Consider the following 25903-nt stretch of genomic DNA (forward strand, 5'->3'; position numbering starts at 1 on the left):
ACCCTCTCGATTTCCATGCTTGTTATTATTAGTATGACTTTATAGGCTGCTTATAATCACAAGCAGGCTCAGGACGATTTATCACATGCACCTATAAGCGAACGGTTTCAACAAGGTTTTTTGCTATGTTTCCTGTAGGGCGCCTATGGCTTCGGTGGCCAAGTGAGTATTAAACATGCAATGTGTCTTTGCGCACTATATATGCTTTTAGATCAGGACTCACCCAAGGCACATACCAATATGTCTCATAGCACCTGCTGAACTTTCCAGAAAGTGGGTAGGATGATTGTAAGGCAAGGGTGTGTTTGTTTTTGGTTTGTTTTTGGCTTCCCTCATTCAAATAATGGAATCTTCTACCAGGGGATGAGGAGGAGTGGTAAACAACCGGGCTTCCTTAGTCAGTCTGTGTGTCATTTCATCCCCCCTTCAGGATTTCCTTCTTCCCAGGAGATATATGGAGATGAATATGCCATTTGGCTCCACCTCCTGAGGCAGCCATTTAACTCTAAAATGGAAGCCATTTTAGGGTGCTCTTCAGCAACCCATCTCAAAACTCCAGTGGTGCCTGCAGCTTCCAAAAGGTTGAGGGCTCTGTCTTCGATACCAGGCAAGCATTTGATTTGAGAGCAGTCGCTTGGGGCCACCAGAGCAGAAACACAAATGGGCTTAGCACAGTTCTTTTTGCTCAAGATCTTATCCAACACCCGGTGCTTCTCTTCCTATATATCACAGTGCCCAGGAATGAGTTGCACCAGACACAATGGGTTTGACACAATTGGCTACTGTGGTTTATTTCTTGCATTTCTGCCTGTGCGAGGGGCTCTAGCATGAGTAGAAATGTCGCACCAGATCCAACCCATTGTTTACAAGGCAACCAACTGGCCCTGCCGATATCCTGTCACCCACCTTGAGCCCGAACAAGGCAGAGGGACTGCACATAAAATCAATAAAAATAAGTAGGCAGAACCTTATATTGTTTATTTAATTATATTTAGATTTACAGGACACCCCCCTTTCCAGCCCAGCAAGAAGAGCTGGTTTTTGCATGCTGCTTTTGGACCATTCAATGTAGTTTCAACACACCTTACAATCACCAATCCTGTGGGTGAGAGAGCTCAAAAAGCTCTGGCCAGCCTGAGCTCACCCAGCAGGGCTTCATGGGGAATTGAACCTGGTTCTCTAGATTTGAGGCCATCACTCTTAACCACTACACCAAGCTTGCTCCCAAGAAAGGGGCCCATGGAAACCAACAGTGTTTCACTGTGCATCAGTCTTTGGAAAGAAAGAGTTTCAACAGAAGCGGCTGGAAATTCAGAAACTTAAAAACCTGACGCTGTCTCATGGGCCCATTATGCACGGAGTGGAAAGTCCACATTTGGGGTGGAATGGCGGCGGCTAAAATCACCAATTATACACACCGCGGGCGGCAACCGGGCGCAGAGTCAATGTATGCCGCCGAAAAAGCCACGTTAGCGAGATGTGGAAGAAAGTGGAGCTTCCTGGGACAAGGGCGCAACCAGAAATGGCTCCGGAGTATCCGCGTGCATAATCGGATACTCTGGGTTTTGCCGCCATTGTGTTCCATCCTGTGCGTAATCGGTTTGCTTCACTTCTTCCTCCTCCTCGTTCTCCATGCCGCCGTTTCAGCGGCCGTGCATAATAGGCCATAGTGGGGACCGACAGCTGGGTCTATCCGGGTTATCATGTCTAATCTGACTGACAGCATCTCTCTGGGCCCTAGCCAGAGGTCTTTCATATTGCCTACAGCCTGATCCTTTGAACGGAAGGTGGAACACCATTGTTTCAGAAAGACGAGAGTCTTGTTTACAACAATTGCTGTTTGAACTGAATACATGACCTGGGCTATGGGAAACAACTCCTGGAAGCAACAAGTGTATTTGTTTATTTTTGTAGGGTGGTCCTGGCTATGGGGTCCCAGTGAGTATAAAAAAGGTTTTCTTTTCTTCTTGCTCCATGTTGACTTTTGACTTTTTATACCTGAGGAAACCCATGGGACTGATGTGTATATATATTATTTAACTTTGTAGGCTGGCCAACGGTCTGGCTATGGTTGGCAAGGCATCAGTGGCCCCGTGAGTATTCTGTTTGGTGGATTGTGCCATTTGGTGTAGTGGTTAGGAGTGCGGACTTCTAATCTGGCATGCCAGGTTTGATTCTGCGCTCTTCCACATGCAGCCAGCTGGGTGACCTTGGGCTCACCACGGCACTGATAAAGCTGTTCTGACCGAGCAGTGATATCAGGGCTCTCTCAGCCTTACCCACCCCACAGGGTGTCTGTTGTGGGGAGAGGAAGGTGACTGTAAGCCGCTTTGAGCCTCTTTCGGGTAGGGAAAAGCGGCATATAAGAACCAACACTTCTTCTTCATCTGCCTTTGGAGAGTACTGAATGAACCCCTTCATTTGAATGCCATGGATTTTGAGATGGCAAGGGAAGAGTTGTAGCAAAAAATAGCAATCAGGTTGCAAGCCAGAAATGTATTTTATTGATGTATATATTTGAGAAACCCAATGGGGTGGTATGATGTCCTGTGTCCACGGCCAGGAAGCCCCTTCTCCAGAGATATAGCATCCAGTCAAAGTTGAGTCTCATAATCAACCCACCTTGCCATGACCTCAGATGGGTCTTCTCAATGGGTTTGGATGCTGTGATGGCAGGAGAACCAAGATCTGTTGTTTAGGCACAAATTCTAGGGATTGGACCCTCCAAATGTTGATTCTGTGCATCCTGGTCTTTCTTTACATTTCTCAAACCCATGCTAATTTTGTTCTTGGGCTAACTTTGTGCTTAGATCTGAAGGGTAGACTTCTCGGGCTTCTTTTGCCCTTCTTGGAGGAGATTTTAAATGCCTCAGGGATTAAAATGTTTCTCATAAAACCAAGACCCCCATCCCCTGAAGGATGTACCATGGTGTACCCACATCCTCCAAGATGACTCTTCATTCAAGAGATGCTGAAGTTGCCCGCTTCATTGATTAGATGAGTTCCTATCTGCTGTCCCAAGATTAGCAGTTGTCCTGCAGCTTGGCTGGTTTGTCCCTGGTTATCTCCACCTGCTTTCTCCCAGACCTGCTTCCTCCACTGAGATCCTTCATCTGATCTTGGTATCCCTGGCTTTGGCCATCTTCTCATAATGCTGGCAGTAGCTAGGTCCTGAGGCACTTTTGGCCTCTTGGCCAGGAATGCCACTTTCCTCATCAAGGGGAGACCTGTGTCTCTACCCCTCATCAAGGAGTCCTGTGTCTCTACATGACAGATTGATAGATGTTTGTTTTTATCTCTACAGGCTGGCCAAGGCTATGGTTGGCAAGGCAACGGTGGCCCGGTGAGTAGATGTATGGGTACTCATAATCAGGCAAACTAAAGAGCAGCCATTGATGAACTCAATGAACTCCTCCCTTCTAATGCCCCTCATCTCAAGGCAACCTGCGTAGTGTTAAGGATCGTAAAAATGTGAAGCTGGGAAGACACTAAAGGCCAAACACTAATTTGGTCAAGAGGAGGAGAGACCTGTAGCAAAAATAACTTACCCCTTTGGCTGTTTTCGATTTTCTGGGCTGCGTGGTCTGGTAATTTTTACCAGTAACTGAGGTTGGAATCTTCAGAGGTAGGACGCTCTATACTTCTTCAGGTTGAGATTCCCATCTTGCTATTTTCTATTTCTACCTTTATGGATATGGAAGTCTGTGTCTTTGTTTTTCTGTGGGTATAGGCCAGATTGAAGTGTTGGGATGAAAGTAAATAAAAGTAAAGGAGTGTGCCCAGACAGAAATTTCTGAAATGTTTTATATCGCACCATCAAGAAAATGGCAAGTGGGAAAAAAAATTAATTTGCTTTCTGGTAGACATTGCCCAATTAAAATTGAGATTAAGGCTGTTTTATTTGCCAGTTATGAAAAAGTAGGCACCAACAAGGGCTCATGGGAATTGTAGTCCATGGACTGTGGCTCTCCAGTAGTCCATGGACATCTGGAGAGCCACAGTTTGGCCACGCCTTCTTTAGAGAGTTTAGTCCCTTCAAAGTCACCAGAAGAGTATTGCACAACTTCTATTGCGTGCATAGCTCTTGGATCAGCTACCAAGCTCACAGTATATTCAAATGAAGATTCGGTATGTGTATCAAGGTGATATTTTAAAAGACACAAAACCAAACCAGATAGATTATGAAACGGGATCTTGTCCCTGAAAGGTTATTTATTTATTTTATTTATTTATACCCAAATTTATATCCCTCTTGACTAAGTCGATTCAAGGCAGCTTACAACAATAAAAACACACCTCATAAAAACCCATAAAACATACAATTCCTTACAATAAAGCTATCAGGACCACAGATGGCAGCAAAAACCAAGGGCCTTTTCGCACGGGGATCTTTGTTGCGAATTGTTTGCGGAATGAAAAGTCGCCATTTAAAATAGTGGAATTCGTCGTTATGCATACCTGCCTTTGTAGTGGAATCAGTTGCGTTTTTTAGCGTTTCCCACAGGCTTCCGGTCTCGGCAGAAATCGCTAGAAAGGAAGCGCTATTGCCAAGCTCGTCCCGCCCCTGGCCGTCAAGCAGCCAATGGGCAGCCGTTAGCATGCTCCCAAACAGCCCCTTTCCCTTTAAGAAAGGTTTTTTTAAAAAAAACAGACCCATAGCAACGAATCTAGGTAGATTCGTTGCAACGGAGAGACCCATCCAGCTGCCTAATGTGAGCTGTCGTTTGATTGTATGATCGTTGGCACGCTGCCTCGAGTGATAAAAAAAAAATCCCCCCCCCTCTCACGGGCCCGATTTTCGGCTGAATTAATGTGTAAAAAATAAAGGGACTTTATTTCAGCAAACGGGCTTTTATGTGGTTTGTGCTTAGTGACTAAAGGTGAAGGACTGAAGCCAGGGAAGCCTCTAAACAGAAAGAGGCTCGCTGGTGCGTTTATCCCCGCTCGCTCGGAAAAAAAAAATGGCGATCGCTTCGCCGGAAGTTTGGAGGACAGGCTCAGGAGGAGGGACTTTGAAGAACCCGCAACAATGGTAACGCACAGGTCTTTAGCGCTAGTGTTGCAGATTGGTTGCAGGAGTGTATCGCTATCCGGAGGGTGAATCCACTTTTCTGGATTCCCCTGAAAGCGCTACAACGAAGCGCTTTTTGCTGATTGGTTTCAGGAGTGTTGCAGATTGTCTGCGACGTCGTGCGTTAAGGCAAATTAGTAGCGTTTTCAATTAGCAACCATTGTGCTATTTTGAAGCCGTGCGAAATGGCCCCAACAATTATCCCCTAAATCCATCAGTGGTTCTAATTTTCTGATGCATCTACTAGCTTAATTCCTCCAGGCTCACATCTATCGCACCAGATGTACTACGCACAAGACACCACCCCTCTCTCCCCCCCCTTTTTTTTTTTTGCTATGAAATAGTAGCACGGCTAGCCTTCTGGAGTACTTAAAAGTATATATAGAGAAACAAACAGGATCAATTAACTTCTTAACAAACCCATTCAATAGGCTGGCCAAGGCTATGGTGGTACTTCTGGCTACGGCAGTCAGCGCTACAATGGCCAGGTGAGTGTGATGGTATTTATGTCATTTCTTGAGTCATACCCCTCTTTTGAGAAACTCCTGGTGACAACCTCAGCTCCAATGCCATCCATTTCAAGGCTGCCTGCCTGCCTACTTATAGCCAGCTTGGTGTAGTGGTTAGGAGTGCAGACGTCTAATCTGGCAAGCCAGGTTTGATTCCGCCCTCCCCCACATGCAACCAGCTGGGTGACCTTGGGCCAGTCACTGCCCTGATAAAAGCTGTTCTGACCGAGCAGTAATAGCAGGGCTCTCTCAGCCCCACCTCCCTCACAGGGTGTCTGTTGTGGGGAGAGGAAAGGGAAGGCTAGAGAAAAGCAGCATCTATGAACCAACTCTTCTTCTTTTCTTCCTCAAAGCCAGGAAAAAATCTTTGGGATTCCTGGAGTGGAACATTGGGACATTGACACCTGTCCTGTGGTGTGGCTCTGCTGGAGTCAAACGGCAACCAAATGAAGTGTCTGTTTCAATCTCAGACTTATTTTAACATTAAAATCCAGTGCAAACAGGTTTATGTCCCAGAAAGGCTACGTTGTAAGGACTATTTTAATGACGGATGTAGCCTAAGATACCTTTATTTGTAGTTGGTTTTTGCTGTAACACAGTAATACGCCTGGGCTTCTGGAATATACAGAATTATATTTAAAGGAAGAAACGGGATCCATAACATGCATCCTAATTAATTTTATAGGGCGGCCAAGGCTATGGTGGTGGTTCTGGCTACAATGGTGTTTCCGGTTCTGGTTCTTCTGGCTACAATGGTCCGGGCTATGGTGGCCAGGTGAGGATGGTGGTATTTATGTAGCTGATTGTCCTGTAGCCTCTTTTGATGAAGACCTCACTTCCAATGTGTCAGGTTTTTGCCAATACCATCAGTTCAGTAGTTTTCCCCTTAAATCTGTTGTATAGGGTAGCCGAGGCGATGGTGGCAGTTCCAGCTACAACGGGGGTACCGGTTCTGGTTATTCCGGCTATAACGGTCCGGGCTACGGTGGCCAGGTGAGGCATTTGTTTTGGATGACTGTGCCATAGCCCCCTCTGGATGGATCCAAGTTGGGCAACTCCATTCTGATGCCATAGTCCTGGTTTTCTCAACCAGGGTTTTGGGAAACCGTGGGGTTACTTTACAGCCCTGGAATGACTTCTTGAATGAGCCAGGCTTCTTCCTCAGGCACTAGCTCTGTGACCCAGCTGGTGCACCGTTTCTCTGTCCCTTACATGCATTCCCCTGGGAGCCAGGTCTTCTGCATGCCTGCATCCAAGAGAGATCAAATGAGTTTTGATGTTTCCTTTATAGGAGTGGAACATGTTTCCTTTATAGAATAGCACAGACACAATGGAAAACCAATATGGCAAGAAAAAATATCCAAATTGGACTTATTTAGAGTCGTCTCTCTTCAGTTTCAGTAATTTTTTAATTCTTATTTCACACAAGTCCCCACGCGTTTCGCCTACAGCTTTTTCAAGGGACGTTTTTTGTATTTAAGGACCATCTTCAACTTATTAGGAAATCTCTTGACAGAGTATAAGGTCATATAATAGCTAAACTTAGCTTGTGGCGTTTCAGACTTGAGGTGTCTGAAACGCCACAAGCTAAGTTTAGCTATTGTATGACCTTATACTCTTAATAAATTGAAGTTGGTCCTTAAATATAAAAAACTGTCCCTTGAAAAAGCTGTAGGTGAAACACGTGGGAACTTGTGTGAAATAAGAATAAAAGAATTGCTGAAACTGAAGAGAGACGACTCTATATGAGTCCAATTTGGATATTTTTTATGGCCATATTGGTTTCCCAGGGGGTCTGTACTATTCTACATTTGTCTCTTCATTGGGACCCACCCCTTCCAGTTCATTATTCTTGCTTCAACATGTTTCCTTTGACATTTGGAGTGCCTGTGAGGGAGCTGCATCATTCTGCTGCAATGAAAATAGTCTATGGCAGGGGTAGTCAAAACTGCGGCCCTCCGGATGTCCATGGACTACAATTCCCAGAAGCCCCTGCCAGCGAATGCTGGCAGGGGCTCTTGGGAATTGTAGTCCATGGACATCCGGAGGGCCGCAGTTTGACTACCCCTGGTCTATGGGCACCTTTCCTCCGCTTTACAAGGAAAATATGTATGGTGCTATTCAAAGATTGGACAGCAGATGGCAGTCCTGGGCCTTGTAACGCCTGGTCCTTGGCTCCTTTTCCGTTTCAAATGTTGATATTGTGATTAGACAGATGGCCAGTAAGCAGCAGCATTCCTTCAAAATAGGCAGGAGAGAGAGAAAAATGAAATAAAGAGAATATCAGGGGAAAGATATTGTATACTTGAGATACTGAGATAAAGAGAAGTTGAGATATTGCGGGGCATACTCCACAAGATGAAGGCAGGCAAAGGACAAAATCAGCAAAGACACAATTCCACCCCCCTCCCTGACACCATTTAATTTTGGGGGGTTCTGTTCTTATTGTACCCCTCTTTGGGCATCTTGCACATAACTTTTGAGAAGCATGTCCAAAGGCTAATAAATAGAGGGGGGGGGGAGAAAGAGGGACTGGTGAAAGGCATGGGAAACAAATCATGTAAAGCCAAACCAAAACAGCCAAATAAGCATTATGTATTAATGCCAGGGCATGGATATATTTCTAAAAATCAAACAGGTATATAACAGGTTCTAATCCAAGAAAGTTTGCACTGCAGGAATTCCATAAGTCTATATGGTGCTATAGGGCTACTTTTAATTTTTGCTGTGACATGCTATCTTGGCTACCCATCTGACATATGGAAATGCGTACTTGAGATAACAGAAGATCAATAACTGTTTTTGTTTGTTGGTTTGTTTTGTCAATGCTGCAGGCTGGCCAAGGTCCGAATGGTTTCGCTTCTAGGGGCTCAGGCTACGACCGTCAGGGTGGCCAAGTGAGTATCTCGCTGTTTATTGAGCTGATTGTTCCAAATCCCCTTTTGGTGAACCTCAGAGGAAGACCTAAGTTAGGAGTAGGAACTTCTAATCTGGCGAGCCGGGTTTGATTCCCCACACCTCTCCCACATGCAGCCAGCTGGGTGACCTTGAGCTTGCCATTGCACTGATAAAGCTGTTCTGACCGAGCAGGAATATCTGGGCTGTATCAGCCTCACGTCCCTCACAGGGGGCCTGTTGTGGGGAGAGGAAAGGGAAGGCGACTGTAAGGCACTTTGAGACTCCTTTATGTAGAGAAAAGTGGCATATAAGAACCAACTCCTCCTCCTCCTCCTCCTCCTCCTCCTCCTCCTCCTCCTCCTCCTCCTCTTCTTCTTCTTCTTCTTCTTCTTCTTCTTCTTCTTCTGAACTCCTGCCACCATTGTAGTCCATGGGCATCTGGAGAGCCACCATTTGGCCTCCTGTGCTACAGGGTGAAGAGACCATTCTGCCTGGAACAAGCCAGATCTATGAGGAAGATTGTGAGTAAATGACAGCCCTTCTGGAATATCGCCAGGCAGGAACACGCCCTCCCCCAAGGAAACCATATGTTCCATAGAGAGAGTCAACTATGAGGATTTCAACTCTTCAAATGACTTGAGAGAATGAGAAGAGCAGATGGAATCCTCAGGCAGGAATTTAGCTCTGTTCCGTGAGCTTTGTCCCCAGGAATGGCTTCTGAAGATTACAGCTTTAAGCTAACTTCCTGAAAGGAGTATTGCAAGTGCTTCCCCTGTGCTCTCAGCCTGACTGCCACCCCTTTCTCCATGCCTTTATTAAACCCGAAGCTGCACCCGGTGGCAGGCAGCACCTGGGCCAAGTGATATCGATGGCCCTCTTCCAACCCCTATTATTAGACGTCTGGGGGGGGGGGGAATGTGTATTTGTTAATTACTGCCATGTTTTGTACTGTATTGTTGTTATGTCCTGTATTTTAATATGGTTTTATCCAGGATTTTTAACAAAGGACTATTGTAACCCACCATGTGACAGCCACAGGAGTGGCAGGGAATACATTTGATAATGATAATGATAATGATAATGATAATGATAATGATAATGATAATGATAATGATAATGATAATGATAATGATAATGATAATGATAATGATAATGATAATATTTGAGGAAACAAACAGGATCAATGAAGTATTTTTTAAACATTTTGTACAGGGCGGCCAAGGCTATGGTAGTAGTTCTGGCTACAGTGGTGGTTCCAGTGCTCCTGGCTACCGTGGACCAGGCTCTGGGGGCCAGGTGAGTACGAGGTGTTTGGTTTGGCTGATGAGGCTGTAATTCCTTAAGGATGCATCCAAGATGAGCTCTTCTGCCCTGATTCCATGGACAGTGGACTGGCCAGTTGTATCTTGCTAAGGACCGCAGTCCAGCATGGTCATTAGTATGCATGGACAGCATTATACTTTCAGGAGGCCCCTCTGGCTTGCTGGACAACACATTATACTTTCAGGAGGTCCCTCTGGCTTGCTGGACAAGCCAGAGGGACCCACTGAAAGTATAATGCTGTTGATTGCTCCACATGAAGCTGCTGTATCCTGAGTCAGAGTTCTGGTCTCTCAAGTTCAGTATTGTCTGCTCTGATTGGCAGGGGCTCTCCAGGGTCTCTGAGGGGGGTCATGCCTCCAACCCTGATCCTTACTGTCCTGGGGAGGATGGGGATTGGCCAGGAGCTTGACCACTGAGCCACCTCTCCACCTCTGTAAGGGAAGGGGGCGTGAGCCAAGGAAACTCTTTTGGGGAAGTTAAGTTGAATCCCCCCCCTCCACACACACTAGAACTCTGGAACCCTGTGCTTTATTTTTGACTCTTTCTTGGACGTCATGGTACCCAATAAAGTATTGCTTAACAAGTCTACCTTGCAAAATATTTCCCTGGAGAGAGTTGTGCCTTAAAAACCACAAAGCAGCTCATGGTCAGTTCTGCTTTTCAATTAAAATACGTAAGAAGCTATTCCCCCTCTGCTCGGATTCCGAAGTTTATATTGCAATTTTAAAAGTGGCCACTAGGTGGCAGCACCTACTAGCAGTAGGCAGGAGCCAGAAGATAATAAGAGTCGTTTTTTTGTTTTGTTCCCAGTTTTTGCCAAAATGAAGCAACAGGGCTAGTCTTCTGGGATATGTAAAATGATATTTGGAGAAACACACAGGATCAATGAAGCTGTTCTTTAAAATTAATTTTACAGGGCGGCAAGGGCAATGCAGGTGCTTCCGGCTACAACAGTGGCTACGGGTCTGGTGCTTCTGGCTATAACGTTCAGGGCTCCAGGGTCCAGGTGAGTATTAAGGGTATTTCTGTAGCTGACTGTGCTGCATCCACCAGACGGGGACCTCAGTTCCATCCGAGGCCAGTGATTTCAAGGCAGCCTGCTTATATCTCTGTGTGGCTAAGATTCATAGCCCAAAGCCTGGGGGAGGAACTCGGGGATTTTGTGGCAGGGGCAGGACTAGGACACTGACCTCTAGGTATGCTAAGGTGCACTGCAAAAGATTCTCCCATCTCTGAAAGGTGATGTCTTTTAAAATCTATTTATTTTTATTATTTTTATTTTTATTTTTATTTTTTAATTCAATTTATTACCCGCCACTTCCAAGTAGCTCGTGGCGGGTTACAGTAGTTTGAATAAAATCCCCATTAAAACTCCAGACGTAAAAGCACATCTTAACACAGCCCGTGGCGCCGCGGACTAAATAAAGCCATAAGGGCTTTGTGGGAGGAGTTAGGGCGGGCTCTGTCCAGGATGAGGAAGGGTGCCAATTGGCCCCTTCCTCCAGTCAGACCATCGGCCGGGCCAATCGGCAGGCGCTTTGCGCCTGCCGTTTGGCCCGGCCGATTCCTGCCCTGCCGACAAGGGAGCAATTGCGAGCCGCGCGGAGCGCCTCCAACGCATCAGGCCACCGCCCGAGGGAGCCCCTGGCAGTCACGCGGAGCTTTGTCTCTAGTAGATCCATAATCACAAAACAAAAGAGATACAGCAGAAAAAAACAATTGAAAACTATCCACCCCCCCCCCCACACACACACACTAGAAATCTCATAGAGCAGTGGTTCTCAACCTGGGGGTTGGGATCACTTTGGGGGTCGAACAACCCTTTCAAAGGGGTCGCAGCAGGGCATGCAGCTTGTATGGAGTGGGGGGGCGCCATCCACACAATAGCCTTGTGGAGTAGATCGAGATAGAGCATTTGTCTGGAGCAGCGGAAAAGAGCAAGATTGGCATGGTGGGACAAAAAGCAGAACTGAACTGAGAAACCCCGGGAAAAAAGCAATTTGTATACAATCATGAACCATGGATCTTCATGCCATTGGTTGGTTTTGGTTTAATTTCTGTGAAAGAGCCCTTGCATCATTTTATGGCTGGGGTCAGCATAGCATGAGGAATTGTATTAAAGGGTCGCGGCATTAGGAAGGTTGAGAACATCATAGAGGGAGGTGAGAAGAGAGGGGCAGATGGAACCTGCAGCTGCCATACATATTGCTCTATCCTGTAGGGGGGAGGGCATACAGATCTTCCTTGCTGTGCCAGCCTCAACCATAGACCTGGCAGAAGAGCTCCATTTTGCAGGCCCTGCGGAATGCCAGATAGTGATAGAACATGACTTCTTGGGTTGGGGCACAACATAGCAACTTAGCCTTCTGCCATATTTGAAAAACCATTGGAAGAAACAAATAGGATCATTGAAGTTTAATTTTTAAATCAATTCCACAGGGTGGCCAAGGCTATGGAAGGGGCTCTGGTTCTGGTCCTTCTGGCTACACTGGTCAGGCCTACGGGGGCCAGGTGAGTATGAGATTGGGCCATCACCATTTCCCCAAGATCTGGCTGCAATGGTCGGGACTATGGTATCAGACTATATGCTGAATGGTATCAACCCATATTTTGTATCCCCCCCCCAAGGAACTCCAGGATCTGGCAGTCTAAATTTGCTTGGGGTGCAAAACGTGATGGGGAAGGGAATTTGCTATGAAATAGTGAAATGATCCATCTGTCTGTAATATTTCAAATGATGATATCTGAAGAAAAAAAAACAGGACCAATGACATTTATTTTAAAATTAATTATATAGGGTAACCAAGGCTATGGACGTGGCTCAAGTTCTGGCCCTTCAGGCTATGATGGTGAGGGCTACGGAGGCCAGGTGAGTAGGAGACGTTTGCTTTGGTGGATTGTGCCATAGCCCCCATTGGATGCATCCAAGACGAAGAATGAACAAGGCTATGTTTCTGTAGTTCTAGCTGTGATGGTTAGGGCCCGGCAATCTCCCCATATTCTGAAGCAGTCCGTATGAGTCTCAAGGACGTAGATGCAGGACAAAGCAGGTTCTTGGCCCTGAAAGTGAGGCAAGATGGCTTTTGCGGGGAGGAATGCAGTAACGTGGCTACCTCTCAGAAATATTTTAAACTGATATTTTGAAGGAACAAATGGGATTGATGAAGTGGGGTTTTGTTTTTGATTATTGTATAGGCTGGCCCAGGCTACGGTGGTGGTTCAGGTCCTTCTGGCTACAACGGGCAAGGCTCTGGGGTCCAGGTGAGTTTGGCAACATTTATTTGTTCCTTTTGAGGAACACCAGATGGAGACTTCAATTCTAGGGCTGTTGATTTCAAAGTAGCCTGGTTTTGACGGGGCTGTGGCTAAGGAGAAAGACTGTATCCAAATGAAGTTTCTGCATTAGCCTCAAGGACAATTCCCCCCTCCCCCTCAATCCAATCCAGCACAGTTTCTCATGCTGAAGGATTATCATAAAATGATACAGTCAGAAGGGATCTCCAGATTGCAGGAAGCTCACAACTACCTGTCCACTCAGTGACTCCAATTCCATGCCCAGATGATGCCCTCCCCCCAAAAAAAACCCAGAATCCCTGCCCCCCCCAATAATTTCCCCTGGATGACAGTAATTGTATAGGCTAGCCAAGGCTACGGTGGTGGTTCAGTTCCTTCTGGCTACAACAGCCAAGGTTCTTGGGCCCAGGTACATTTGGTAACATTTGTTTCTCCCATACCTACCTTTTGAGGAACACTAGATGGAGACCTCAATTCCAGTGCTGTTGATTTCAAGGCAGCCTGGCTCTGGCTGGGTGTGGCTATGATCCACAGCCAAAAGCCAAGGGGGGAAAACCTCCAAAATACCTGGAGATATCTAGAGGAAAAATGGGGCACCAATATCTGGGGTTTCCTGGAGCGGAAAACCTGAGACACCAATCTTTAGCTATGATGAGGTGCAGTTGAAAAGAGGCTCCCGTCCTCAAAAGGTTATGTCTTTAAAAAACCCTATAAATTATTAAAGTGATAGGAAATAACTTTTTGGGGATTTTGACATAACATAGTAACTTAGCCTTCTGGAGTATTTGTATAAGCTGCAGCAACAATTCCCACCCCCACCCCCACCCAATACAAAACAGGTTCTTATCATTAAAATAATATGTCATACTAAATCAATTAATGATTGAAGGAGCAAAGACGATTGGGGGGGGGGGCAGATTTGCTGTGAAAAAGTGAAATGACCCAGCCTTCTGGAGTATTCAAAATGATATTTGAAGAAACAAACAGGATCAATGACATCTATTTTTAAATTAATTCTATAGGGTAACCAAGGCTATCAACGTGGCTCAGGTTCTGGCCCTTCTGGATACGATGGTGAGGTCTATGGTGACCAGGTGAGTATGAGACATTTGCTTTGGTGGATTGTGCCCTAGCCCCCTTTGGATGCATCCAAGATGGACACTTCTGTTCTAAAGCCATAGACCAGAGGTAGTCAACCTGTGGTCCTCCAGATAGTCATGGACTAGAATTCTCACGAGCCACTGCCAGCAAATACTGGCAGGGGCTCATGGGAATTGTAGTCCATGGACATCTGGAGGACCACAGGTTGACTACCCCTGCCATAGACAATGGACCAAACATGGCCAAGGCTAGGTTTCTTAATTCTGTTGCAATGGTCAGGACTGGGGTATCACCCCATATTCTGAATAGAAACCTTTAAAGAGAGAGATTATATTTGCTCTGTTTTCCCCGATTTCCAATCCAGCATGGTTGGCAGAGAGAGCTGTGAAAGTACCATCCAAGATGGGATAAGACTTCTTTAGAGAATTTAACCTCTTTGAATAACTGAAAAGAAGACTTGCATGACTTAAGTTGTGTGTATAACATCAAGGAGCAGCTATTGAGGTCAAATAATGTCTGAATGACCAGTCCGTATGAGTCTAAGGGGGGCATAAATCCAGGATGAAGCAAGTGTATTTTCTGAAACAGCCAGGATTGCTGAAATGGGTCCCCCCTTTCAATTATTGTATAGGTTGGCCAAAGCTACAATGGCGGTTCAGGTCCTTCTGGCTATAACGGTCAACGCTCTGGTGGCCAGGTGAGTTTGGCAACATTTATTTGTGCCATACCTGCCTTTTGATGAACACCTAATGAAGACCTCATTGTTAGGGCCGTCGATATCCAGGCAGCCTGGTTCTAACTGGGTGTGGCTATGATTCACTACCCCAAACCAGGGGGACACCCCCCGATTTCTATAGGAAATGGGGAACTGTTATCTGTCCTTCAGTTTCAGTGTACTGAGAAGAAACAACATCCAAATGAAGTTTCTGTACAGTTCTCTAGGATAATTCCCCCCCCCACGATCCATACTAAATGGTTTCTCATCCCAAAAAATAATGACTAAATCGATTAAGGATTAACAGGACATAAGGTGATTGGAGTGGGGTGTGTTGCTGTAAAATAGTGAAATAACCAAGCCTCCTGGAATATTTAAAATGATATTTTAAGGAGCAAAACAGATCAATTGTTTGTCTTTTAATCAATTCAACAGGGTGACCAAAGTTATGGAAGTGGTTCTGAGAGTTCTGCTGGTTCAGGTTCTTCTGGTTTCAAAGACCAGGCTTATGGTGGCCAGGTGAGTTTGATGCATTCCATTTAACTGATTGTGCTATGTCCCGCTTTTGATGCTTCCAAAATGAACACCTCTATTGTAATGCCAGAGGCATTTCAGGACAGCCTGATTCTAACCATGTGTGTGGCGAAGATTGACACCCCAAAGCCAGGGGGAAAACGTTGGAAATTCCTGGGGGGAATACCTGGGACACTGATATCTTGATATGCTGAGGTACGTTACAATAAGAGTTCCCATTCCCATGTTGACTTTTTTGAGTTTTGACACCACCCTCTAGAATAATTAAAATGAAATTTGAAGATACAAACAGGAACAATGATATTTATTTTAAAATTAATTATCTAGGGTAGCCAAGGCTATGGACGTGGCTCAAGTTCTGGTCTTTCTGCCTATGATGGTGAGGGCTATAGTGGTCAGGTGAGTATGAGATGTTTGCTTTGGTAGATTGGGCCCTAGCCCAAGATAGAAACCTCTGTTTTAGTGCCATAGACAGTAGATGAAGTGTGATCAAGACTATAGTTTCTGCGATGGTCAGGGCTGGAGTATCACCCCATATACTGAATAGAAGCTTTTAAAGAGAGATTATATTTGCTCTGTTTTCCATGATTTCCAACCCAGCATGGTTGGTGGAGAGAGCTGTGAAAATACAGACCGCTAAGGGATAAAACTTCTTTAGAGAATTTAATCTCTTCAAATAACAGAAAAGAAGTGCATGACTTACGTTGTATCTAAAGCATCTAGGGTCAGCTACTAAGGTCAAACGCTGTGCAAATGAACGCGCCACATGGGCCTCAGGGAGACATAAATACATAATGAAGCAAGTTCTTATTTCTTGTTTGTTTGTTTTTTATTATTATTAGAAGAAGAAGAGTTGGTTCTTATATGCCGCTTTTCCCTACCTGAAGGAGGCTCAAAGCGGCTTACAGTGTCCTTCCCATTCCTCTCCCTACAACAGACACCCTGTGAGGGAGGGGAGGCAGAGAGAGCCCTGATATTCCTGCTCGGTCAGAACAGTTTTATCAATGCCGTGGCGAGCCCAAGATCACCCAGCTGGTTGCATGTGGGGGAGTGCAGAATCGAACCTGGCATGCCAGATTAGAAGTCCGCACTCCTAACCACTACACCAAACTGGCTCTCTAGAAATTACTTCAATTTGTATACCACATAAGGCTCTGAGCGGTTATGGGGCCAAGTGAGTATGGGATGTTTGCTTTGGAAGATCGTACCATAGACCCCTATGGATGCATTTCCATGATTTCCAACCCAGCATGGTTGGCAGTGAGAGCTGTGAAAACACAGACCGCTAAGTGATAAAACTTATTTAGAAAATATAATCTCTTCAAATAACAGAAAAGAAGTGCATGACTTATGTTGTATGTAAAGCATCTAGGATCAGCTACTAAGGTCAAACGCTGTGCAAATGAACGCCCCACATGAACACCCCACATGGGCCTCAGAGAGACATAAATACATAATGAAGCAAGTTCTTATTTCTTGTTTGTTTGTTCGTTTTTTATTACTTCAATTTCTATACCACCCTTCCATAAGGCTCTGAGCGGTTTGCACAAAATGTAGGGATAAAAGGTAAAGGTAAAGGTATCCCCTGTGCAAGCACCGAGTCATGTCTGACCCTTGGGGTGACGCCCTCCAGCGTTTTCTTGGCAGACTCAATACGGGGTGGTTTGCCAGTGCCTTCCCCAGTCATGACCGTTTACCCCCCAGCAAGCTAGATACTCATTTTACCGACCTCGGAAGGATGGAAGGCTGAGTCAACCTTGAGCCGGCTGCTGGGATTGAACTCCCAACCTCATGAGCAAAGCTTTCAGACGGCTGCCTTACCACTCTGCGCCACAAGAGGCTCTTAAATGTAGGGATAATACAGTGCAATTCATAACATTAAAAAAAAAAAAAAAGTAGTAGGTTCCATAACAAGTCTTGTAACATTTCTCATAAGAACAATAACTTTCTAACTGTGATCCTGTAAGTTGGTTGGTTAGGGTTCAGATCAGAGGTATGTGTGTGTGTCTATATGCCCAGTGGATGTTGTTGAGTCGGTCAGCCTGGGACATGGACATCTTGCCATGCTGAAGTACATTTTGAGAAGGGCGCCCATTCCCAAAATGACTTTTTAAAGGTTTTGACACCACATAGTAATTTAGCCTTCTGGAATACTTAAATGAAATATGAAGATAAAAACAGGATCAATGACATTTATTTTTAAATTATTTCAATAGGGTGGCCAAGGCTATGGACGTGACTCAAGTTCTGGCACTTCTGGCTATGATGGTGAGGGATACAGGGGCCAAGTGAGTATGGGATGTTTGCTTTGGCAGATCGTACCATGGACCCCTTTGGGTGCATCCAAGATGGACACCTCTGTTCTAGTGCCGTAGACAGTACACAAAGCGTGATCAAGGTTATGGTTCTATAGTTCTGGCTGCGATGGTCAGGGCTGGAGTATCACCCCATTTTCTGAATGGAAGCATTTAAAGAGAGAGATTATATTTGCTTTAGAGAATTTAGAGAATTTAGAGAATCTTTAGAGAATTTAATCTCTTCAAATAATGGAAAAGAAGAATTGCACGAGTTACGTTGTAGGTACAGCATCTTGGATAAGCTATTGAGGTCAAACACTGTGCAAATGAATGCACCACATGGGTCTCAGGGAGATACAAATCCATGATGAAGCAAGATCTTATTTTTTATTCAATGATTTATTACTTATATTTCTATATCACCCTCCCATGAGACTCAGGGCAGTTTATACAAAACGTAGGGATAATACAGCACTATTTGTAACATCAACAACAATAACTGTAGGTTCCATAACTGAAGGCAACAAGTATTCTAACATTTCTCATAAGAACAGTAACTTTCTAAGCTTGATCCTGTAGGTTGGTCCGTTAGGATTCAGATTGCAGGGGGGAGGGTGTCTGCCCAGTGGATGTTGTTGAATCGGTCAGCCTCAGCCAAATGCCTGGCAGAAGAGCTCCCTTTTGCAGGCCCTGTGGAATTGTGGGAGTTCAGGCAGGGCCATGATCTCTTCAGAGAGCTCATTCCACTAGATGGGGACCTGTAGGGTTATGCCATAATAAATATATTAATGAATAAGAGTTGCATGATGCTGGGGGCGGGGTTGGAATGCAGTAACATGGCACCCCCTCTGAAATATTTACAAGTATATTTGACGAAACAGCCAGGATTGATGAAATGCCCCCCTTTCAATTATTGTATAGGCTGGCCAAGGCTACAATGGTGGTTCAGTTCCTTCTGGCCACAATGACCAAGGCTCTGGGGGTCAGGTGAGTATGGCAACATTTATCTGTGTCTTTTGAGGAACACCAGATGGAGACCTCAATTCCAGGACTGATTATTTCAAAGCAGGTTCTGACTGGGTTGTGGCCAAGGAGAAAGACTGTATCCAAATGAAGATTCTGTAGACGCCTCAGAGACCATTCTCCCCTCCCCTCAATCTAATCCAGCACAGCTTCTTATCCTAAAGAATTATCATAGAATTATAGAGTCAGAAGGGATTTCCAGGGTCATCTAGTCCAACCTTTGCAGCAGGCACAATGCTCACAACTAATTGTCCACCTCAGTGATTTAAATTCCATGCCCAGATGATGCCTCCCCCCCAAAAAAAAAACAGAATCCTTTGCCAGTCTGGCCTGGGAGGAATATACCTTCTGATCCCAGATTGGTGATCAGCATTATCCTGGACATGCAAGAAAGGGCCACAAGAGCCAAGCATGGACACAATCCCTTCTGCCCTCCACTCACAAACTGCCTAATTTCACAGAATCAGCTTTTCTGTCAGATGGCTATCTAGCCTCTACTTAAGAACTTCCAAAGAAGGAGAGCCCACCACCTCCCAAGGAAGCCTGTTCCACTGAGAAATTGTTCTGTCATGAACTTCTTCTGGATGTTAAGCGGAAAATTGTTTTGAATTAATTTCAACCCATTAGTTCTAGTTCAACCCTCTCTGGGGCAATAGAAAACAATGACTTCATTCTCTATGTGACAGCCTTTCAAGTACTTCAAGATGGTTTGTTTGGATTTGTTCGTATGGGTTTCTCCAAGGATCCTATATTGCAAAGATTTGAATAAGGAACTGAATCAGACTAAATCAATTCATGTCAGATTAGATCAAATAATGATTAATGGGACAAAGAAAATGGAGGGACAGAGTTGCTGTGAAATATGAAATAAACTAGTCTACTGGAATATTTAAAATGATATTTGATGGAGCAAACCCAATCAATTAAGTGTTTGTCTTTTAATCAATTCAATAGGGTGACCAAAGTTATGGAAGCGATTCTGGGAGTTCTGCTGGTTCTGGTTCTGGTTCTTCCGGTGTCAAAGATCAGGCTTATGGTGGCCAGGTGAGTTTGAGACATTCTGTTTGACAGACTGTGCTATGTCCAGCTTTTGATGCCTTCAAAATGAACACCTCCACTCTAATCCTAGTGGCATTTCAGGACAGCCTGATTCTAACCCTGTGTGTGTCTAAGATACACAGCCCGAAGCCAGGGGGAAAAAAACCTTGGGGATTCCTGGGGGGGAAAATGTGGGTCACTGATATTTTGCTATGATGAGGCACACTACAAAAAAGGTCTCCCATTCCCGAAATGACTTTTTGGGTTCTGACACAACATTTAGTCTTCTGGAATATTTAAAATGAAATTTGAAGATACAACACGATCAATGACATTTATTTTTTAATTAATTCTTTAGGGCGGCCAAGGCTATGGACGTGGCTCAGGTTCTGGCCCTTCTGGATACGATGGTGAGGCCTACGAGGGCCAGGTAAGTAGATTTTTGCTTTGGCGGATTGTGCAATAGCTCCCATTGGATGCATTCAAGTTGGACACCTCTGTTCTCATGCCATAGATGGTGGGCAAAGCGTGATCATGGTTCTGTAGTGATGGTCAAGACCGGGGTATCACCCCATATTCTGAAAGGAAGCATTTAATGAGAGAGATTATATTTGCTCTGTTTCACATGATTTCCAACCCAGCATGGTTGGTGGAGAGAGCTGTGAATACACAGACAGCTGAGGGATAAAACTTCTTTAGAAAATATAATCTCTTCAAATAACAGAAAAGAAGATATGCGCGACTTGTGCTGTATGTACAGCATCTAGGATGAGCTCTAGAGGTCAAACGCTGTGCAAATGAACACACAACATGGCTCTCAGGGAGCCAGAAATCCATGATGAAGCAATTCCTTATTTCTTATTTATTTGTTTATTTCTCATCTTTCTATACCGCCCTCTCATGAGGCTCAGGGCGGTTAACACAAAACATTGGGATAATACAGTACAATTTGTAACATCAATAACAATAGTAGCAGGTTCTGTAACTGAAGGCAACAAGTATTGTAACATTTCTCATAAGAACAATAACGTTCAAATCCTGATCCCGTAAGTTAGTCAGTTAGGGTTCAGATCATGGTGTGTGTGTGTGTCGGGGGCTGTCAAGTGCTGACAAAACTCACAACAAAACTTCTGTAGAAAGAAAGCTTTAATGGAAGTTAGATCTAGTCACTACGTTAGAAGTTAAATCTGCCCGATACAAGCAACACAGGCACTTATCAATACTTTCCTCCCGCCCAAAACTTGAGTGTTCCCATGGGAAGGGGGGACCCCCTTTCCCAGGTGCTATCCCAGGCTTCCTGCCAGAGGTGTTGAAACTCACGCGGCCTTGGTCAAGCCGGCGCCACAGGCTAGCTGATAAGCCTTTGCAGGAACTGCAGGATCCTTGTAACAATGTTTCACAGTAAGGGGGAGAATATGCAGTGTGAACTAGCTGGGCATATCAAAGGGGACATATCAAATCAGGCATATCAAAGGGGACAACTACAAGGGCTGGTTACATGGGAATTGTGAGAATACATGGGGCACAAGGACACAGCATATAGGCAACCAGCAAGATGGAGTCAGACAGGTTTGCTGGACAGAAATCATGGCAGAGAACAGGGACTGATTCTGACAGGGGCCCAGTGGATGTTGTTGAATCAGTCAGCCTCAACTAAATGCCTGGCAGAAGAGCTCCCTTTTGCAGGCCCTGTGGAATTGTGGGAGTTCTGGCAGGGCCCTGATCTCTTCAGGGAGCTCATTCCATCAGGTGGGGCCTGAAGGGTTATGTCATAATAAATATATTAATGAATAAGTGTTGCAAGATGCTGGGGGGCGGGGAGGTTGGAATGCAATAACATGGTAACCCTTATGAAATATTTCATGCTGTATTTGACAATACAGCTAGGATTGATGAAATGGGTCTCCCCCCCTTTCAATTATTGCATAGGCTGGCCAAGGCTATGGTGGCGATTCAGGTCCTTCTGGCTATAATGGGCAAGGCTCTGGGAGCCAGGTGAGTTTGGCAAAATTTATCTGTGCCTTTTGAGAAACACTGATGGAGACCTCAATTCCAGGGCTGCTGATTTCAAAGCAGCCTGGCTCTGACTGGGTTGTGGCTAAGGAGAAAGACTGTAGGTTGCTATCTAGCTTAAAAACTTCCAAAAGAGAACTCACCACCAGCCGATGAAGCCTGTTCCACCGAGTAACCGTTCTGTCAGGAATTTCTGGATGTTTAGCTGAAAATGTTTTGAATTAATTCCAACCCATTGGTTCTTTTCTGACCCTCTCTGGGGCAAAAGAAAACAACTTCTCCATTCTCTTTGTGACAGCCTTTCAAGTACTTAAAGATAGTTGTTTGGATTTGTTTGGGTTTCTCCAAGAATCTTATGTTGCAAAGATTTGAATAAGGAACTGGATCAGTCTAAATCAATTAATGTCAGACTAAATGTGACCGAGCAGGAATATCAGGGCTCTCTCAGCCTCACTCACCCCACAGGGTGACTGTTGTGGGGAGAGGAAAGGGAAGGTGACTGTAAGCCGCTTTGAGCCTCCTAATGGTAGGGAAAAGCGGCATATAAGAACCAACTCTTCTTCTTCTTCTAAATCAATTAATGATTAATGGGGGAAAAGATGACTTGGGGGGGGGGAGTTGCTGTGAAATACTGAAATAACCTAGCCTTCTGGAATATTTAAAATGATATTTAAAGAAGAAAACCAAATCAATAAAGTGTTTGTCTTTTAATCAATTCAATAGGGTGACCAAAGTTATGGAAGTGGTTCTGGTGGATCAAGTTCTGGTTCTTCCGGTTTCAAAGATCAGCCTTATGGTGGCCAGGTAAGTTTGAGACATTCCGTTTGACAAACTGTGCTATGTCCAGCTTCTGACGCTTCCAAAATGAACTCCATTCTAATCTTAGAGGCATTTCAAGGCAACCTGATTCTAACCGTGTGTATGGCTAGGATCCACAACCCAAAGCCAGAGAAGAAAACCCTGGGGATTCTGGGTTGGGGGGGGGTGTGTGACTTGGATCACTGATATCTTGCTTTGTTGAGATACACTGTGAAAAGGGCTCCATTCCCAAAATCTGAAGATGCAAACAGAATCAATGGCATTTATTTTTAAATTAATTCTATAGGGTGGCCAAGGCTATGGACATGGCTCAGGTTCTGGTTCTTCTGGCTATGATGGTGAGGGCTACGGAGGCCAGGTGAGAAGATGTTTGCTTTGGCAGATTGTGCCATAACCCCCTCTGGATGCATCCAAGATGAATGCCTCTATTCTAGCACTGTAGACAGTGGACAAAGCATGATCAAGGTTATGGTTCTACAATAGTAGCAGATTCCATTACTGAAGGCAACAAATATTGTAACATTTCTCATAAGAACAATAACTTTCTAACTGTGAGGTGTGTGTGTCTGGGTGCCTAGTGGATGCTGTTGAGTTGGTTGGATTCAACCAAATTCCTGGCAGAAGAGCTCCCTTCTTCAGGCCCTGTGGAATTGTGGGAGTTCAGGCAGGGCCCTGATCTCTTCAGGGAGCTCATTCCATCAAGTGGGAACCTGAAAGGTTCTGTTATAATAAAGATACTAATGAATAAGTGTTGCAAGATGCTGGGGGGTGGGAAGGTTGGAATTTAGTAACATGGTAACCCCTCTGAAATATTTACTACTATAGTTGACGAAACAGCCAGTATTGATGAAATACGTTCTCCCCCCTTTGAATTATTGTATAGGCTGGCCAAGGCTACAGTGGTGGTCCAGGTCCTTCTGGCTACAACGGCCAAAGCTCTGGGGGCCAGGTGAGTTTGGCAACATTTATCTGTGCCTTTTGAGGAACACCGATGGAGACCTCAATTCCAGGGCTGTTGATTTCAAAGCAGCCTGGTTCTGACTGGGTTGTGGTTAGGGTGAAAGACTGTATCCAAATGATGTTTCTGCATAAGCCTCAGAGACAATTCCCCCCCCTCCCCTCAATCCAATCCAGCACAGCTTCTCATCCTAAAGGATTATCAATTATACAATTGGAAGGGATCTTCAGGGTCATCTAGTCCAACCCCCCACGGAATGCAGGAAGCTCACAAATACCTGTCCACCTTATTAACTCCAATTCCATGCCCAGATGAATCCCCCCCCCAATTGACCAGTCAGGCCATGAAGTAATTTGCTTCCTGATCACAAATTGGTGATCAGCGTTTCCCTGGGCATGCAAGAAAGGACCACAAGAAGCAAGCACCTACATAGTCCCTTCTTCCCACCCACTCACAGTCTCCCTTAATTCACAGAATCTGCATTTCTGTGAGATGGCTATCTAGCATCTGCTTAAAAATTTCCAAAGAACGAGAACCCACCTTCTGGAATATTTAAAAAGTTATCTGAAGGAGCAAACCCAATCAATTAAGTGTTTGTCTTTTAATCAATTCAAAAGGGTGACCAAAGTTATGGAAGCGGTTCTGGGAGTTCTGCTGGTTCTGGTTCTTCCAGTTTCAAAGATCAGGCTTACAGTGGCCAGGTGAGTTTGAGACATTCCGTTTGACTGATTGTGCTATGTAAGAGACTATTGCTTTGGTGGATTGTACCATAGCCTCCTTTGGATGCATCCAAGAAAGACACTTCTGTTCTAGTGCTGTAGAGAGCGGACAAAGCGTGATCAGGGCTATGTTTCTGTAGTTCTGTCTGCGATAGTCAGGGCTGGGGTGACAGCCCATTTTCTGAATGGAAGCATTTAACGGGAGATTATATTTGCTTTGTTTCCCATGATTTCCAACCCAGCACGGGTGGGGGAGAGAGCTGTGAAAATGCAGACTGCTGAGGGATAAAACATCTTTAGAGAACTGAATCTCTTCAAATAATGGAAAAGAAGAATTGCACGACTTATGTTGTATGTACAGCACCTAGGATCAGCTATTGAGGTCAAACACTGCGCAAATGAACTCTCCACATGGGTCTCATGCTTCATGATGAAGCAAGATCTTATTTCTTATTTATTCATTTATATCTTATCTTTCTATACCACCCTCCCATGAGGCTCAGGCCAGATTATACAAAACATAGGCATAATACAGCACAATTCATAATATCATCAACAATAGTAGTAGGTTCCATAACTGAAAGCAACACGTATTTTTTACATTTCTCATAAGAACAGTAACTTTCTAATGATTATCCTGTAGGTTGGTAGGTTAGGGTTCAGATTGTGTGTGTGTGGGGGGGGATGTCTGGGTGCCCAGTGGATTTTGTTGAAACGGTTGGCCTCAACCAAATGCCTGGCGGAAGAGCTTCATTTTGCATGCCCTGTGGAATTATGGGAGTTCAGCCAGAGCCCAGATCTCTTCATGGTGGTGTCTTGAAAGGTTATGTCATATTAAATATATTAATGAACAGGTATTGCAAGATCCTGGTGTGTGTGGGGGGGGGGAGTTGGAATGCAGTAACATGACAACCCCTCTGAAATATTTACAACTATATTTGATGAAACAGCCAGGATTGATGAAATGGGTCCCCCCCCTTTTATTATTGTATAGGCTGGCCAAGACTACGGTGGCAGTTCAGGTCCTTCTGGCTACAATGGCCAAGGTTCCATGGGCCAGGTGAGATTGGCAACATTTATTTGTGGCCATATCTTCCTCAATTCCAGGGATGTTGTTTCAAAGCAGCCTGGTTCTGACTGGATTGTGGTTATCTGGAAAGACTGTATCCAACTGATGTTTCTGCGTAAGCCTCAGGGACAATTCCTTCCTCCCCCAATGCAGTCCAGCACAGCTTCTCATCCTAAAGGATTATCATAGAACTAGCTGTAAAACCCATTGTGAATACAATGGGCGCTAGAAGGGCTTCCCCCCACTCCCCTCCCGTCCAACTCCCCGGCTTTAGGGCAGAAAAAGGAGCAGCCCCGCTGCATCTGCAACACGACATGGCTGCCCCTGTTGCTGCCCCGAAGCCCTCCCTTTGGCCCCCTCCTGCCCAACTCATGCTGGGATGGTGTCAGCGGGCTCTCCGGGTCTTCTTGCAGCTGGTGGTGTCACACTCGTGGGGACTCTGAGGGTGGCGCAGTGGCTGGGCGCCTAGCGAGCATTGTAATGGTAGCAGGCGGCTGCAGGCGGGCGACTTCGTGGGCTGGT

At 45.1% G+C, this 25903-nt stretch overlaps 1 protein-coding gene across 1 annotated transcript in view; it reads left to right on the forward strand.

The window, feature by feature from the left end:
• The window catches only part of LOC143838857 (uncharacterized), a 63183-nt gene that overhangs the window by 21566 nt on the left and 15714 nt on the right, over nt 1–25903 (forward strand). Inside the window, exons 13-36 of the mRNA XM_077340768.1 lie at nt 139–162; nt 3305–3343; nt 5503–5559; nt 6266–6355; nt 6484–6573; nt 8415–8477; nt 9691–9774; nt 10718–10807; nt 12241–12312; nt 12599–12670; nt 12997–13062; nt 14118–14189; nt 14828–14893; nt 15347–15430; nt 15773–15844; nt 17662–17733; nt 18664–18729; nt 19720–19809; nt 20162–20233; nt 21733–21798; nt 22540–22620; nt 22922–22993; nt 23519–23584; nt 24211–24294. Coding sequence (XP_077196883.1) covers nt 139–162; nt 3305–3343; nt 5503–5559; nt 6266–6355; nt 6484–6573; nt 8415–8477; nt 9691–9774; nt 10718–10807; nt 12241–12312; nt 12599–12670; nt 12997–13062; nt 14118–14189; nt 14828–14893; nt 15347–15430; nt 15773–15844; nt 17662–17733; nt 18664–18729; nt 19720–19809; nt 20162–20233; nt 21733–21798; nt 22540–22620; nt 22922–22993; nt 23519–23584; nt 24211–24294 — 1710 coding nt within the window. The remainder of the gene's footprint in view (nt 1–138; nt 163–3304; nt 3344–5502; nt 5560–6265; nt 6356–6483; nt 6574–8414; nt 8478–9690; nt 9775–10717; nt 10808–12240; nt 12313–12598; nt 12671–12996; nt 13063–14117; nt 14190–14827; nt 14894–15346; nt 15431–15772; nt 15845–17661; nt 17734–18663; nt 18730–19719; nt 19810–20161; nt 20234–21732; nt 21799–22539; nt 22621–22921; nt 22994–23518; nt 23585–24210; nt 24295–25903) is intronic.

This window comes from Paroedura picta, chromosome 5, assembly GCF_049243985.1.
Source record: "Paroedura picta isolate Pp20150507F chromosome 5, Ppicta_v3.0, whole genome shotgun sequence".
Lineage (NCBI taxonomy): Eukaryota > Metazoa > Chordata > Lepidosauria > Squamata > Gekkonidae > Paroedura > Paroedura picta.